This window comes from Lissotriton helveticus, chromosome 8 (assembly GCF_964261635.1).
Source record: "Lissotriton helveticus chromosome 8, aLisHel1.1, whole genome shotgun sequence".
In the NCBI taxonomy this organism is placed as follows: domain Eukaryota; kingdom Metazoa; phylum Chordata; class Amphibia; order Caudata; family Salamandridae; genus Lissotriton; species Lissotriton helveticus.
Window position 1 is genome coordinate 158,996,121 of NC_136069.1, and position 13,238 is coordinate 159,009,358.

Here is a 13,238-nt window from a genome sequence, read left to right on the forward strand (position 1 = left end):
ATTTGTCTCTGAAAGACAAAGTAGGCAAGGGCTATAAAAGACCATAGTATCTTTGTTTTCGGTTGTTTTCAGAACTGCTTTTTTGAGTAGGAACAGGCACTTATCTGATGGTTCTGCGTTCTTGGCGGGTACTTCTTGAGGTTCTCTTTATTTCTGGTAAACTTCTTTCTGGATGCAAATAAAGAAAGAAAAAACACTATTTTGCTTAGTTTTGACCCCTGCTTTTTTGCCATTTTTTTGTCCTGTGCTTGCTCCTGACTAGGGAAATTAGTTTTTTGGTTTTTCCTTAATTGGAGGAGTAACGGGTGCATTATTATTTTTTGACTAAGGTTCCTATCCAGTCCTATGGTGTCTCTAACCTAGGTTTGTATTTTATTGTTCCTTTCTTGTTTCAAATTGAAACTTCCACAGTCCTATTACATACTGAACCTTGTCCTTCCTTGTAGACCGTGTGAGTGTTCTATCGTCCTGTGAGTCGTTTCCTCACACACACTTGGCATATTCCATTCAAGGTATCTCATTAGAAATAGGAGAGGGGTAACTTATAGCCAGCTCTTTTTACCCATGTTTAGTACTCACCTTGTGCTTTCTCCTTCAGGGTTCTAGAAGACTATCCCCACAGAAGATCCAGCTGACGTCTACCCCCTTCTTCCTTCCCTTGTTTTGTTTACTTACTTCCCCACCTTCCCTCTTTTGTTTTGACTAAGTTGGGCGAAGGAGGTAGGTGAGGGAAGTTGGGGTTTAGCTTCACTTCCATCCATGTCGTCCCTGCAGTAAATCCAGATGAGCCATTATAGACACCACCGCAAGATCCTTATACAAAACTGCCCTTAACCTCTACCACCACCAACCATGGTACGCAAAAAAAGGCACTAACTTTCAGACTCAAGCGAGCTCCAACAACGGCAAAGATCTCTTCACCATCTTCAAGGAGTTCTCCAAACCCGCAGCTCCCAACATCATCCCATCCCAAGCACTCTGCAACGACCTCTCAAACTTCTTCAAACAGAAGATTATCAAGATCTACAACACATTCGACCCACAGCATACCGATACAAACTCCCCCGACCAGCCGGACACCTCCTTCATCGCCAAACAGCAGTTAAGCAACTGGAAGGCCCCGCTTGAATTGAGAAACGACCGCCCTGATGACTACTCTCCACTCTGGAGCCCCCTCAGACCCATGCCCCCTTTTCATATATAACCTTGGAAGAACCATCATCTCCCCCACGCTCACAGCTATCGTCAGCACCTTCCTGTCTTGCTGCACAAAATGTAGAAGTCCACGCCCGACTGAAGAAACCAATAGAGGACGCAAACACTCATCAGCTACAGACCCATCTCACTCCTGCCTTTTCTAGCTAAAATCATGGAGAAAGCCATCAATATCCAACTCGCAAACCACCAGGAACTCCATCAACTACTAGACAGCTGTCAATCAGGCTTTCGCACCACCCAGAGCACAGAGACAGCATCAGTTGTGGCCACCGAAGACATCAGAAGCATCCATGACCTCAATGCAGCTTTCGATATTGTCTCTCACAAGTCACTCATCAGAAAGCTTCAGCACCTGGGTATCTGCAGACCGGCCCTCAACTGGATATCCTCCTTACAGACCGAACTCAACAAGTTACACTTCCCAACCTACAACTCAGAACACAATGAACCTATCTGCGGAGTCCCTCAGGTATCGTCACCCATCAACATTGTAGCCTATGCCAACGACACACAGCATACCCTCTCCCTTACTGTCTCAACCTGCACTGCCAAGGCAAACTTCAACAACTGCTTGGGCAACATCGCTGCTTGGATGAAAGTCCTAAATCTGCGGCAACAACCTCTCTCCATGGGATGCCTCCTGGTAGCCCTCTGAACTTGGCCCCACAGCCACTGCTGCGGACCATGCCAAGAACCTTCAGCTCATCCTGGACACCAACCTCTCCATGAACAGACAGATCAATGCTGTCTCCTCATCATGCTTCCACATCCTGCGAATGCTACACTCGGGGGCTGATTTGGATGTCAGTCGGAAAGCTTCCAACCGTAGGTCAGAGGCTTTCCAACCGACATCCAAGGTTTCAAATCCGAGAGCCTTATTACAAGGAAGGCTGTCTGATTTGAAACAGCCGGTTATTCCTGCTTTCTTCCGACTGGCTCAATGAGCCCTTTAGCCAGTCGAGACCGGCATGTAATCCCTTGAGTACTGCGTTTCTGCTGTCTGGATTACGATGTCGGTTTCCCACAGGCTTTTCATGTCAGGCTTTCTGACATGAAACACCTAGCATGAAAACACCACATCTCTCCACACCTAAACAGTCTTCACTGGCTTCCAATCAAGGAAAGATGGAAGTTCAAGCTACTCACCTACGCTTCTACCAACTTGCCAGATACCTTGACCTGCATCCGAGGCAAGAGCACACCTCCCTCGCAGCAAGAAGACAAGCAGCAGAGGATGCTTCTTCTAATCCCATGCCGCCAAGACCTGAACCGGCCTCCCGAAACACGTGAGAACCTCCCCATCCCTCATGGACTTCCGAAGGAACCTCAAGACATGGCTCTTCCTGATGAAATGGGCACATCTCCTCCTCCCCCCTCAGGCCTGCCCTACTCAGTGCCTGGATACCTTCACAGGTGATAAGCTGCACTCTACAAATTCACATAACATAACATAAGTCTATGGTTCCTCGGACAACGCTCTGCTTGGACAATCACCATTACAAGTAAATATTTTTTCTTTATGATTATTGATGCACCCTGGGCTATCCTACAGTCGTAAGATATAAACTATACACATTGTAGGTGCTAGTATTAGAAGGAATGTGACTGTAAAGGTTTTTCATTGGATCAAAAATCATGTTACTGCATAAAAACTCATAGGTGGTACATAATTAGATAAACACACCCTAATGGCCTTGTTTCATTATAACTTGTATTTGGTGTCTATTCAAATTAAAATGTTTTAGTTCGGTAATCGGTACAGCACTTACACTGTGACATGCCAGCGGGAACAAGTACCACGAAATGTTGAAAAATAAATACATTTAATCACTTTCATGTTTTGTTTGTCTGAAATGTAGGTTAGCAATTGGCCACTGTAGTATCGTAAAGCAGCGGTTCTTAACCTTTGGTCCAGGGACCCTTGGGGGTCTGCTACGGCTAATCAGGGGGTCCTCGCCAGCTTATAAAATTAAATAATATTAGCAGTAATGACTCAGTGGGGGTCCCTGGATTCTAATAATGATTCAGTGGGGGTCCCTGGTTTCCAGTAATGATTAAACGGGGGCCCACAAAAGTCAAATGGTTAATAACCACTGGCTTAAAACACAAATATATATTTTTAAAGAAGCCATTTTAAATGTTTGAAGGATTTCAGTGTACTGTTTTTTTAATTACTAATACTCAAAGATCTACTTTATATTCTGTATGACAGTAATTTAAGAAATATTAATAGTTTTTCATAAGAAAAGTAAACTTAAGAAAATTTTGTTTTTCCTTGCAGACTTTTGCAAATCATGGAGAGTCTGGTGCATTACATAAATCCAGCACATGCAATTTCTCTGCTAAGTGCTTTGAATGAGGAACGACTGAAAGGACAGCTCTGCGATGTACATCTTATTGTTGGAGACCAGAAATTTCGAGCCCATAAAAATGTATTGGCAGCCAGTAGTGAATACTTTCATGCTTTATTCACAAATAAGGACAATGAGGTTCAGACTGTTTTTCAGCTCGACTTCTGTGAACCAGATGCATTCGATAACGTTTTGAACTACATTTATTCTTCATCTTTGTTTGTGGAGAAAAGTAGCCTTGCAGCTGTGCAAGAACTAGGCTACAGCCTAGGTATTTCCTTTCTCACTAACATACTATCAAAGACACCACAAGCCCCATTTCTGTGTTCAAATAGGAAGAAATTTTTTCAAGATGATGATGAAAGCAGTTCTCAGCAAAGAAGTGTAATTGTCCGCCAAAGCCGGAATGAAATACTGGAGAAACATTTAAATAATACTCAAAATGACATTGGTTGTTCTTCTAAACTATCACCCACTTTTACAGTCAAATCAAATACCAATAGACCGCATGCAACCAGAACAATGGAACCTCTGCTCAGTTCACCATCTGTTGAACGAAGAGAGCTACAAGAGAATAGTTCTGCTGGCTACACTAAACTTCTTGACCCCCTTAGATCAATAGACAACCATAACAAGAGCTGCTGGGTGAGAGGGGATGACACTATGGAACCCAGGTCTCAGAAAGATAAAGAAACACCGGATGAAAAAGGTAGTCCGTATTTAAAGGGAAAAACAATGGACAATCCTTCAAAAAGGCAGGACTCCGCTTCTACTGCATCTCTCCGTGGTTCTATGGAATCCCCATATTTATTCCGTCACACAGGAAAAGAAACCCATTTGGATCAAAAAGATGATAGGAACCTCCTGTATTTCTCAAAATTGGGACTTGCTGTTCCAGCAGGTGGGTCTGTGTCAGATAACCAAAATGTTGACAGAAGTGGTCCACTTGTTAAGAGCCTCCTGCGAAGATCATTGTCTATGGATAGTCAAGTTCCAACTTATTTATCTTCTATTGATTTTCAGCCTTTGAGTGATTCACTGCCTGATAATCGTTCAGCAGAGTCCTTCCGTGATGAAAGAAAGCTGTCTACCAGTGACAACATAGAGAAATTGAGTATTATGGATAAAGCACAAGTAAGGCAGCCCCATCGTCTCAGGTCCTTCAGTGCTTCTCACTCAACCAATGAGGAAGATGCCTCACCTGTTACGGAAGTACAAATAAAAACTGAGCCAAACAGCCCACTCTCAGAGCCTTCTGATCCTTCAGAAATATTAAGAGTCACTGTGGGTGATTCTTCAACATCTACTACTAGGGATTTTCTTTTGAAAACAGAAGACAGCCATAGGAACCTTGGTAAATTTTCATTGAAGCGAAGGTTTCAAGCAGACATCAGAAGACAAGTATCTAAAAGGTTCAAGATCAAAGAAAGCAGCCTTATGATGTCACAAGGACATATTGCAGAAGGTTCAAGCCCTTCCCATCCAAATGTTGATTTTGCAGAGTCCGATGATGATAAAGAGGATTTTATTGAGCTGGAAGATATGAGACCAAATAAAAAATTTAAATGCAAACATTGCCTTAAAATCTTTAGATCTACTGCAGGTCTTCATCGGCATATGAATATGTATCATAACCCAGAAAAACCATATGCATGTGATATTTGCCATAAGAGATTTCACACAAACTTCAAAGTATGGACTCATTGCCAGACACAGCATGGCATTGTAAAGAACCCATCACCTGCAACAAGCTCTCATGCTGTCTTGGATGAAAAGTTCCAAAGAAAATTGATTGACATTGTGAGAGAGCGTGAAATAAAAAAAGCAAGAGAGAGAGAAATTAAGAAAGCACTGATTGGTAAATTACGGCGTGGCAAGCAAGGCTTCCCAGGACCATCAAATTCCCAAGTACAAGTCATGAAAAGGAACTTTAGATCAAGAAACAAGGGATCTTACATTTGTTCCTACTGTGGCAAAGCATATAGATTTCTTTCACAGTTTAAACAACATATCAAGATGCACCCAGGGGAAAAACCAAATGGGAACAAACCTATTAAACCGAAAGACCTTGCTCATAACGAGACCCCTTTTCAAAACAAGGAAACATACCAGTGTCGCCATTGCAACGCTAAGCTCTACTCACTAATAGAACTGGGTAATCATGAACGACTTTGTAGAAATATCACTGTTTGTCCATACTGCAGTCTTAGATTCTCTTCCCCAGATATGAAGCATGACCATGAAAACCGCTGTGAGTACAAGAAGCTAACATGCCTTGAGTGCATGCGTACTTTTAAATCCTCCTTCAGTATTTGGCGCCACCAGGTTGAAGTTCATAATCAGAACACAATGGCACCAACTGAAAATTTTTCTTTACCAGGTCTTGATCATAATGGTGAAATAAGTAGCTCTGTGACATCATATATTCCCAGAGCGCAGTCCCTACCTGAGTCTATCAAAATGAATAACTATGCTTCTATAAAAGATGATAGTACTTTCAGTGACTCTTCAGAGCAATTAAATTTTGACTCTGAGGATTCGTCATACCTTCCTGAAGATTTAAGTATTTCTAAACACTTTAACATCAAAATTAAAGAAGAACCTCCTGATGATATTCCAGATGATTTAGAAGATGAAATGTGTGAAAGCAGTTTGGAGCCTAAGGAGGAAATCTCTGACAAAGAAAGTGGTATATGGTCATGTGAAAAATGTGGGAAAATGTTTACAGTGCACAAGCAGTTAGAACGTCACCAGGAGCTTTTGTGTTCTGTAAAACCTTTCATTTGTCATGTTTGCAACAAAGCTTTCCGCACAAACTTTCGCCTTTGGAGCCACTTTCAGTCACACATGCCTCATGCTGAGGAAGAAGCACCATGTAATGAGCCTGAGCCATGTCTTCCAGCAAAGTCTCCATCACCCCCTCCTCTTCCACCACCACCTCCTCCACCACCCCCACCATTGATGCCCAAAATTCAGACTGTCAAGCCTGAGAGTCCTACATCTTTCCCTGAAAGTCCAAATACTTCTGAGAAGTTATTTGTGCCACAAGAATCAGACACACTCTTTTATCATGCACCTCCACTTTCAGCAATTACCTTTAAACGACAATATATGTGCAAACTTTGCCATAGGACATTCAAAACTGCTTTTAGTTTGTGGAGTCATGAACAAACTCATAATTAGAAACTTTGAGTCTTAGTGACTTTCAGCACATGGTTTAAATGGTAACAAAAATGTAAACAATTGACAAGAAATGTACATTTATATAAATATCATGTTGAACACTTTCATAAGAAGCCTTGGATACAAAGACAACACACCTCGCAAGCGTTTTTGATAGGAACAGTGATGTTTAGATTTGAAGATTAATATAAATGAACTATCGTGTCATCAGATGGAACTGTAACAACTTTAAACAATTTGGAGTTGCATGTTCTAGGACGTAATAGTAGTTTCATTGATGTTTGAAGTAGAGCGCATCTTAGAGAAATGCATGTATGTTCATCCCATGGTGTCGGTAAAAGTATGAATTGATGCCTTTAAATTAGTGAAATAACTTAATAAACTTCTTGTTTGGAATACCATGAGCTCTATCTTAAATGTTCCATTTAAGTCAACTGATCAGTTAAAGAAGTAGGGGATGTATATTGTTGTATTTATTTAGATTTTAGTATTCTTTAGCAATAATGAATGAACACGAACCTCAACTAAGTATTAACCTGACACATGTTGATGAACTGTTAAGAAGAAAGAAGTTATTTTATCCTTTTTCCGGACCGAACTGGAAATGAAAACGAGAGCAGCAATATTTGTTGTTTTTTATACAGAGTACAGCACTGAGGGATTGTATGCATCTGGTGATTATGCTGACTCCTTGGTTAATATCTCTGAAGTCTAATTTACTGCATTTGTAAATAGCAGGGTTGAATTATGGGATAATGTAAACTACAACACTGTTAAAAACTTCATTGCGCAGAACGTGTGTTCAATGGTGCACTTTTTTCTTGTATCTTTTGGCTTCCTATTGATCTGTAAGTAGCTGTATTTAAGTGAATATATGAAAATGTGTATGTAAAAAACAAGACCATAGGAATTAAGAAGAAGTTGGTAGCACAGGGTTTCCATTTTAAACTTAATTGCACTAGTAACTCATTTGATCCAAGTTTGGGTGCAATTATTGTTGGTAGAGGTATATTTCATGAACAAAATTCAACTTTACTTTGAACATTTTGAAATTAGTGTACGGACCTCAGAAATGAGTTGGTGGGGAGCACCTAACCTAATTTTTGTTTTCATTTTTGCAGTTAAATACATGCACATTTTCTGCAGATTCTGGCCACATTCAAATTATTTTTATTTTTTGATTCTTAAAATGGTGTATGCTTCTACTTTCCAAATCAGATTGTATTGTTGTTTTAGAGTACGTGGTAAACTGTAAAATTTGGGTCCAAAAGAACAATCTACTTTTTAAGGTAAATGGGTTTTGAACTGAATTTCTTTTCAACACATTAAAGTAGTGACATGAATATATAGATACGCAGGAATTGGTACAGCCATGTCAGGTCAACTGGTAAAAATTAAATCTTTCAATTTTTGTCATTCAGAAGCTGCAAAAAGAAGGCATTATTTATAATTACACTCAATCATTTTGCAGCTAGTGCTAAATGGAAATATATATATTAAACCCTTTTTTCTATATTAACAAATGGTGCAGAAACATCATATTCTTGCCTGTATTTTCAGGAATTACCAACTTCTTGAGGAGAAATGCATTTGCCTTTGTGTAACGTACTTATTTTACATTCTATTTTCAATGATTATTTTATGACCTGGAAAAAGACTTTGTGCACTTACAAACATTTACTTTTTTCTATTTGTGTTATGGTTTTAACGAATGCCGGCAGATTTTCAAGTTTATTTTGAGTTTGAAAGGATAACCTAAAACAAATGTGTAGGCGTTCTGTTTTTTATGGGTTAAGCCATGTGCTATTAAACTGATTTTGTGGTTTATAATAAGTGCTTCCTTTGAAGATGAATATAAACTTCTACAATAGTTGTTAGAATTTGGGAAGCCAACACATACAGTAAAGATCTTGTTTTGGACAAGAGTAATTAATATTGGTATGTGTTCAGGATCATTTTACAAAGTATTAGACGTTGACTATATACAGCATTTACGATTAGAAGATTGGAAGCCCTGAGTTTTTAGTTCACTACCTTTGCATTTATATGCTGTCAGTGATTCCTTTCTTGTGCTTTCTTTTGCATTTCTAAGAGCTATACGTGAGCTAGTACACTAAATATAATGGCACTACTGAACCTACACATTTTAATTGGATTATAAAATAAACTGCTGAGATATTTTTGTCCAGGTACGTATTATAAACCCATTTTGCCCCATGTTGTGGTTATTTGGATTTGTTTGTTTTTCTACAGTGTTGTTATTGAAATAAAATATGTTTTCTTTATTGATTTAGTTGCGTTTCATCTTCTACTCGTCAGTGCTACTAATTCAAACACAAGGTGACGTTACCCCATTTTATAATGAATAAAGTGATATAATTGGAGAGTATAGGGCACCAACAAAAGAGGGAAAGTAGTCTTATATTTTAGAGGAAATGTTTCTATTTTGTTTAATGAAAACACAATAACCAGTTTCAGGTAAAAAATTAAATGAGCGTCTCATTTACAGTATGAAAAACTTTAACAAATGATATATATAGTTTTGCTTGTACGTATACCAAAAAAAAATAGTTTTAAGAATTGGTTGGGTGTAAAAACAGGCTTAAATGCAATTACACACACTGAACTGGGTGCTTAAAAAACAACTATCATACAAAATAAGGACTGTCTACTCTTCCTTAAAATGTATTAATGACATCACATTTTATTTTTGGTAAATCCAGCCAGTGCTTCATTTTCACCTGCTTTATTCAGATTTGGTTATTTGGTGAGAATTAGTTTCTTTCCAAAACAAAATGCATTGTGAATAAATGAATATTAAAAACTGCCTTTTTAAGTGTTTTTTCCTGCACATCTTTTTATAAATTGAAGCTACAGTTTGCCAAATTGTTTTGTCGATTTTTGTGTTTTCCTTCCTTTCATGTAAATTATACCAAATATTGGGAACTTACTTTGCTGCACAGAATATCCTTAATAAAGTTCTAGGCTGTTACATTGTATGCAACGAATATTGTACTTCTATAATATTGTCTGCAATTAAAACGCTGTATATTTGTAGGTCTTTAGGAACAGTTAGGACTAAGAAGAGTCCTTATTGTTCAGAAATGGTTTGTTTTATGATTTTAAGGAAAAGTTGAAAAGTATTTATATGTTGGCTACAAAGATATTTACAGCAATGGCAACCCATGCTTTAGGCGATAATTTGCATGTCACATAATTGTGTCCAGTAGGTTTTTCATAGCTAAAAACACCTAAGTCACAAATTAAGTCTCCCCGATTTCAACATGACCAGACTTAACTCTTTTCTGTGAAATCTAGCACGAATGAGAACACGGTGTATCAAATTTCAAAATTGGTATTGATAGTTTTTAAGTTTAATGGGGTAATTGAGGGTCTTCAATGAACTTGTATGTCTTACTACTTTACACTTCACTTTCGCACATGTGTAAATGAATTAGAATAGGACAGTTTAAATGCAACAATGAAAATACATGACTTATGGACTACATGCATATTCCTGCCACCTGTTCATACCATAGATACACCCCAAATCCTCTCCATGTTTTGCTTGTACTCACCAGAGTGTAATCATTGGTGCAGTTAAGTTACCATTTCCAGCTATGAATTTGTTTGATGCTTCCTCGTTTTCTTAATCCTAATATATCTCCACAAAGAGCACAGTTTGTAGATAGTAATTTTCTTTAGTTCATGGTCTTCATAGTTCAGAACAACTCTGCTACTGCTATAATTGTCAGGAAATAACATTCCATTATTTTCAAACTCATTGCAGCAAATCGAAGAGTCCTTTTCCTTAAATTAAAGCAGTATATCATGCTTTCAAGCATTATAACATGTTTTCCTGAGACTTAAGTAGGTCTAATAATTTTACCTGTTGTGAGGATACAGCCATTAGTTTGCAAAAGCAATGGCCATCAGTCTTAAACTTAATCATGCATTTTATCACTTTATAGAGTGATTTAGGACAGAGCAAGCAAAACAGGAAGAGAGCTAAAAGAAGAATATAAATCCAGCTGCTCTTGAAATCATAAGATTCCCTTCTACTGGACACCACCGCTCTAATGCTGGAGTAATTTGGCAATATTCAGTCTAACAATGCTACCATCCAAAAGTTCACCATCCCTACTCTAGAGGACACTGGAATCTTCATAGTCACAAAAGTCCAATTTTCAACAGTTGTTGATAGTGTCTGCTTGCCTTTTGGACCGCACAATCACATGGAGCCAAGTGATAAGAGAAATGACGTTTATAATATTGAGTCTGCTGAACAAACATCTTTCCTTACCTTTTTTTAGTGTAGGACATTGTATATACTCCGGCTATTTGCCATTTTACAACCATGTGTAATATAGCGGCGCTTAGGTACACTCGCGCCGACCTCTTTTCCATCAGAGACGGCATTGTGGCGTGTAGTCATGATCCGTTACCTCCTTTGTCGGGACCTTTTGACTGTGTGTGTGGCAGTCTTTCCTTGGCCTCCCCTATTGGGGTGTGCTCTACTGAAAGGACTGCCCAAAGTACACAGATAGACTGTACTGAGCATGCACTCAGTATATGGAGCTTGAATGTAAGATCTTTGGTCAAGAATCATCAGTCCTTTCGGGACATGATAGACAAGGACTCTCCTGACATCATTTTTCTTACCGAAACTTGGTTGCAGGACGCCGACACTGCCATAATAAATCTGGCGTTTCCCGCCACCTATACGGTGTTCACTCTGAACCGCACGTCTAGGGGAGGCGGCATAGCCTTGGCAGCCAAATCCTGTTTTCCGGTGGATTGGAAAGCTTTAGATCTACCGATATGCGAGAGCGCCTCTTTTAAGGTTACTGTCAGTCATCAATTCACCCTCAGTGGTGTGCTTATCTATCGTCCACCAGGGAATGACACTGTCTTCAAGGCCGCCCTTGCTGACATGGTCAGTTTGCTTGCTTCTAGATGCGCTAATTTTAACATCGTAGGTGATCTTAATATACATTTTGATCAGACGTCATCTTTACCTATCAGCTCTTTCTTGGCGGACCTTGAAGCCATGCAACTGAACCAACTAGTTACCTCCCCTACCCACTCAGGAGGTCACATACTTGATCCTTTCTTTACCACCTTGGTTAGGGCCAAGACATCTGACCCGATGGTGGTTGGATGGACTGACCATCTGTTGGTTAAAGTGTCATGTCCCTTAGATGACTCGCAATTCAAATCTGCGGATAGACTGCTCCTTAGAAGGAATTGGCGTAAACTCAAACTAGAGGAGTTTGTTAAGATACTGGAGGCACAGCCCTTGGGTACTCTGCTGAACGTGGGACAGGGATATGAGCAGTTCTGTCACTGGGTTCTTACTGCCCTGGATTCTCTAATACCTCTGCGTTGGTCGAAATGCCACGCCAAAACGCGAAGTCCTTGGTATAATGATGCCCTTGCCGAGCTTAAGAGAACATGCCGGCAAGCTGAGAGGGCCTGGCGGAAATCCTTTGATCCCGCGTTAAAATTGGCTTACTTTGCCCAGCTTAAAATCTATCACAGAGCTATTTGCCAAACCCGGGCCTCATATTACGCCTCTGAGTTTTCCAACAGCCCCAACCCATCTAAATTAATCTTTAAGGTGCTTAAAGATTTGATGGGGAAACGGGCAACCTCGCCGGAAATCTGCACGGACTCTCACTGCGAAAGCTTGGCATCCTTTTTCGTGGAGAAGGTGCAGGATATCTATCGAGGATTTATACCATCTGCACTCAGGGATGAACCTAGCGATGCGAAGGTCTCGGTTTCCGAACCTCTATCCTCCTTGCCTGCCATGTCGGTCGAGGTCTTTGATACTCTGAGCCTTAAAATTAAATCTGGCTCTCCCCTAGATCCGCTGAAGCCGGAGCTTATTGCTCTTCTCCCGCCCCTCTGCCGCGAGCCCATGTTGGACCTGATCAATCTTTCGCTGAGCGAGGGCGTGGTCCCTTCCCCCTGGAAGCAGGCAGTGGTCAGTCCCATCTTGAAGAAGCCCACTCTTGATCCCCTGCTTCCTGAGAACTATCGGCCCATCTCTCTCCTGCCGTGGACCGCTAAGGTTACTGAGGCACACGTGAACTCCATTTTGTCTGCCCATCTCTCTCGTAACAATATTCTTGACGAGAGTCAAAATGGTTTCCGCGCACAACACAGCACTGAAACTGCTTTGCTCTTTATGACCGAGCATTTGCGTTCAGTGCTGGATGCGGGGCAGACAGCGGCGCTCCTCTTGTTAGATCTGAGCGCCGCGTTTGACACGGTGTCTCATGTCATTCTGTTGCGGCGTTTAGAGGAAGTGGGTATTGAGGGGAAGGCTTTCCAATGGTTCCGCTCTTTCCTGTCGGACCGGTTTTTCAAAGTGGCCATTCCACCTGGTCAGTCCTCTTTTCATCCTTTGGGACTGGGTGTCCCTCAGGGCTCTGCGTTGAGCCCCACTTTGTTCAACCTGTATGTGAAACCGCTGGCTGC

General features: G+C 40.4%; 1 protein-coding gene across 1 annotated transcript in view; it reads left to right on the plus strand.

The window, feature by feature from the left end:
• ZBTB21 (zinc finger and BTB domain containing 21) overlaps nt 1-9,576 on the plus strand; it is a 91,129-nt gene extending 81,553 nt beyond the window's left edge. The window contains exon 2 of the mRNA XM_078656803.1: nt 3,500-9,576. Within this exon, the coding sequence (XP_078512929.1) occupies nt 3,513-6,752 (3,240 nt within the window). The 5' untranslated portion in view covers nt 3,500-3,512 and the 3' untranslated portion in view covers nt 6,753-9,576. The remainder of the gene's footprint in view (nt 1-3,499) is intronic.
• The last annotated feature ends 3,662 nt before the right edge of the window (nt 9,577-13,238 follow it).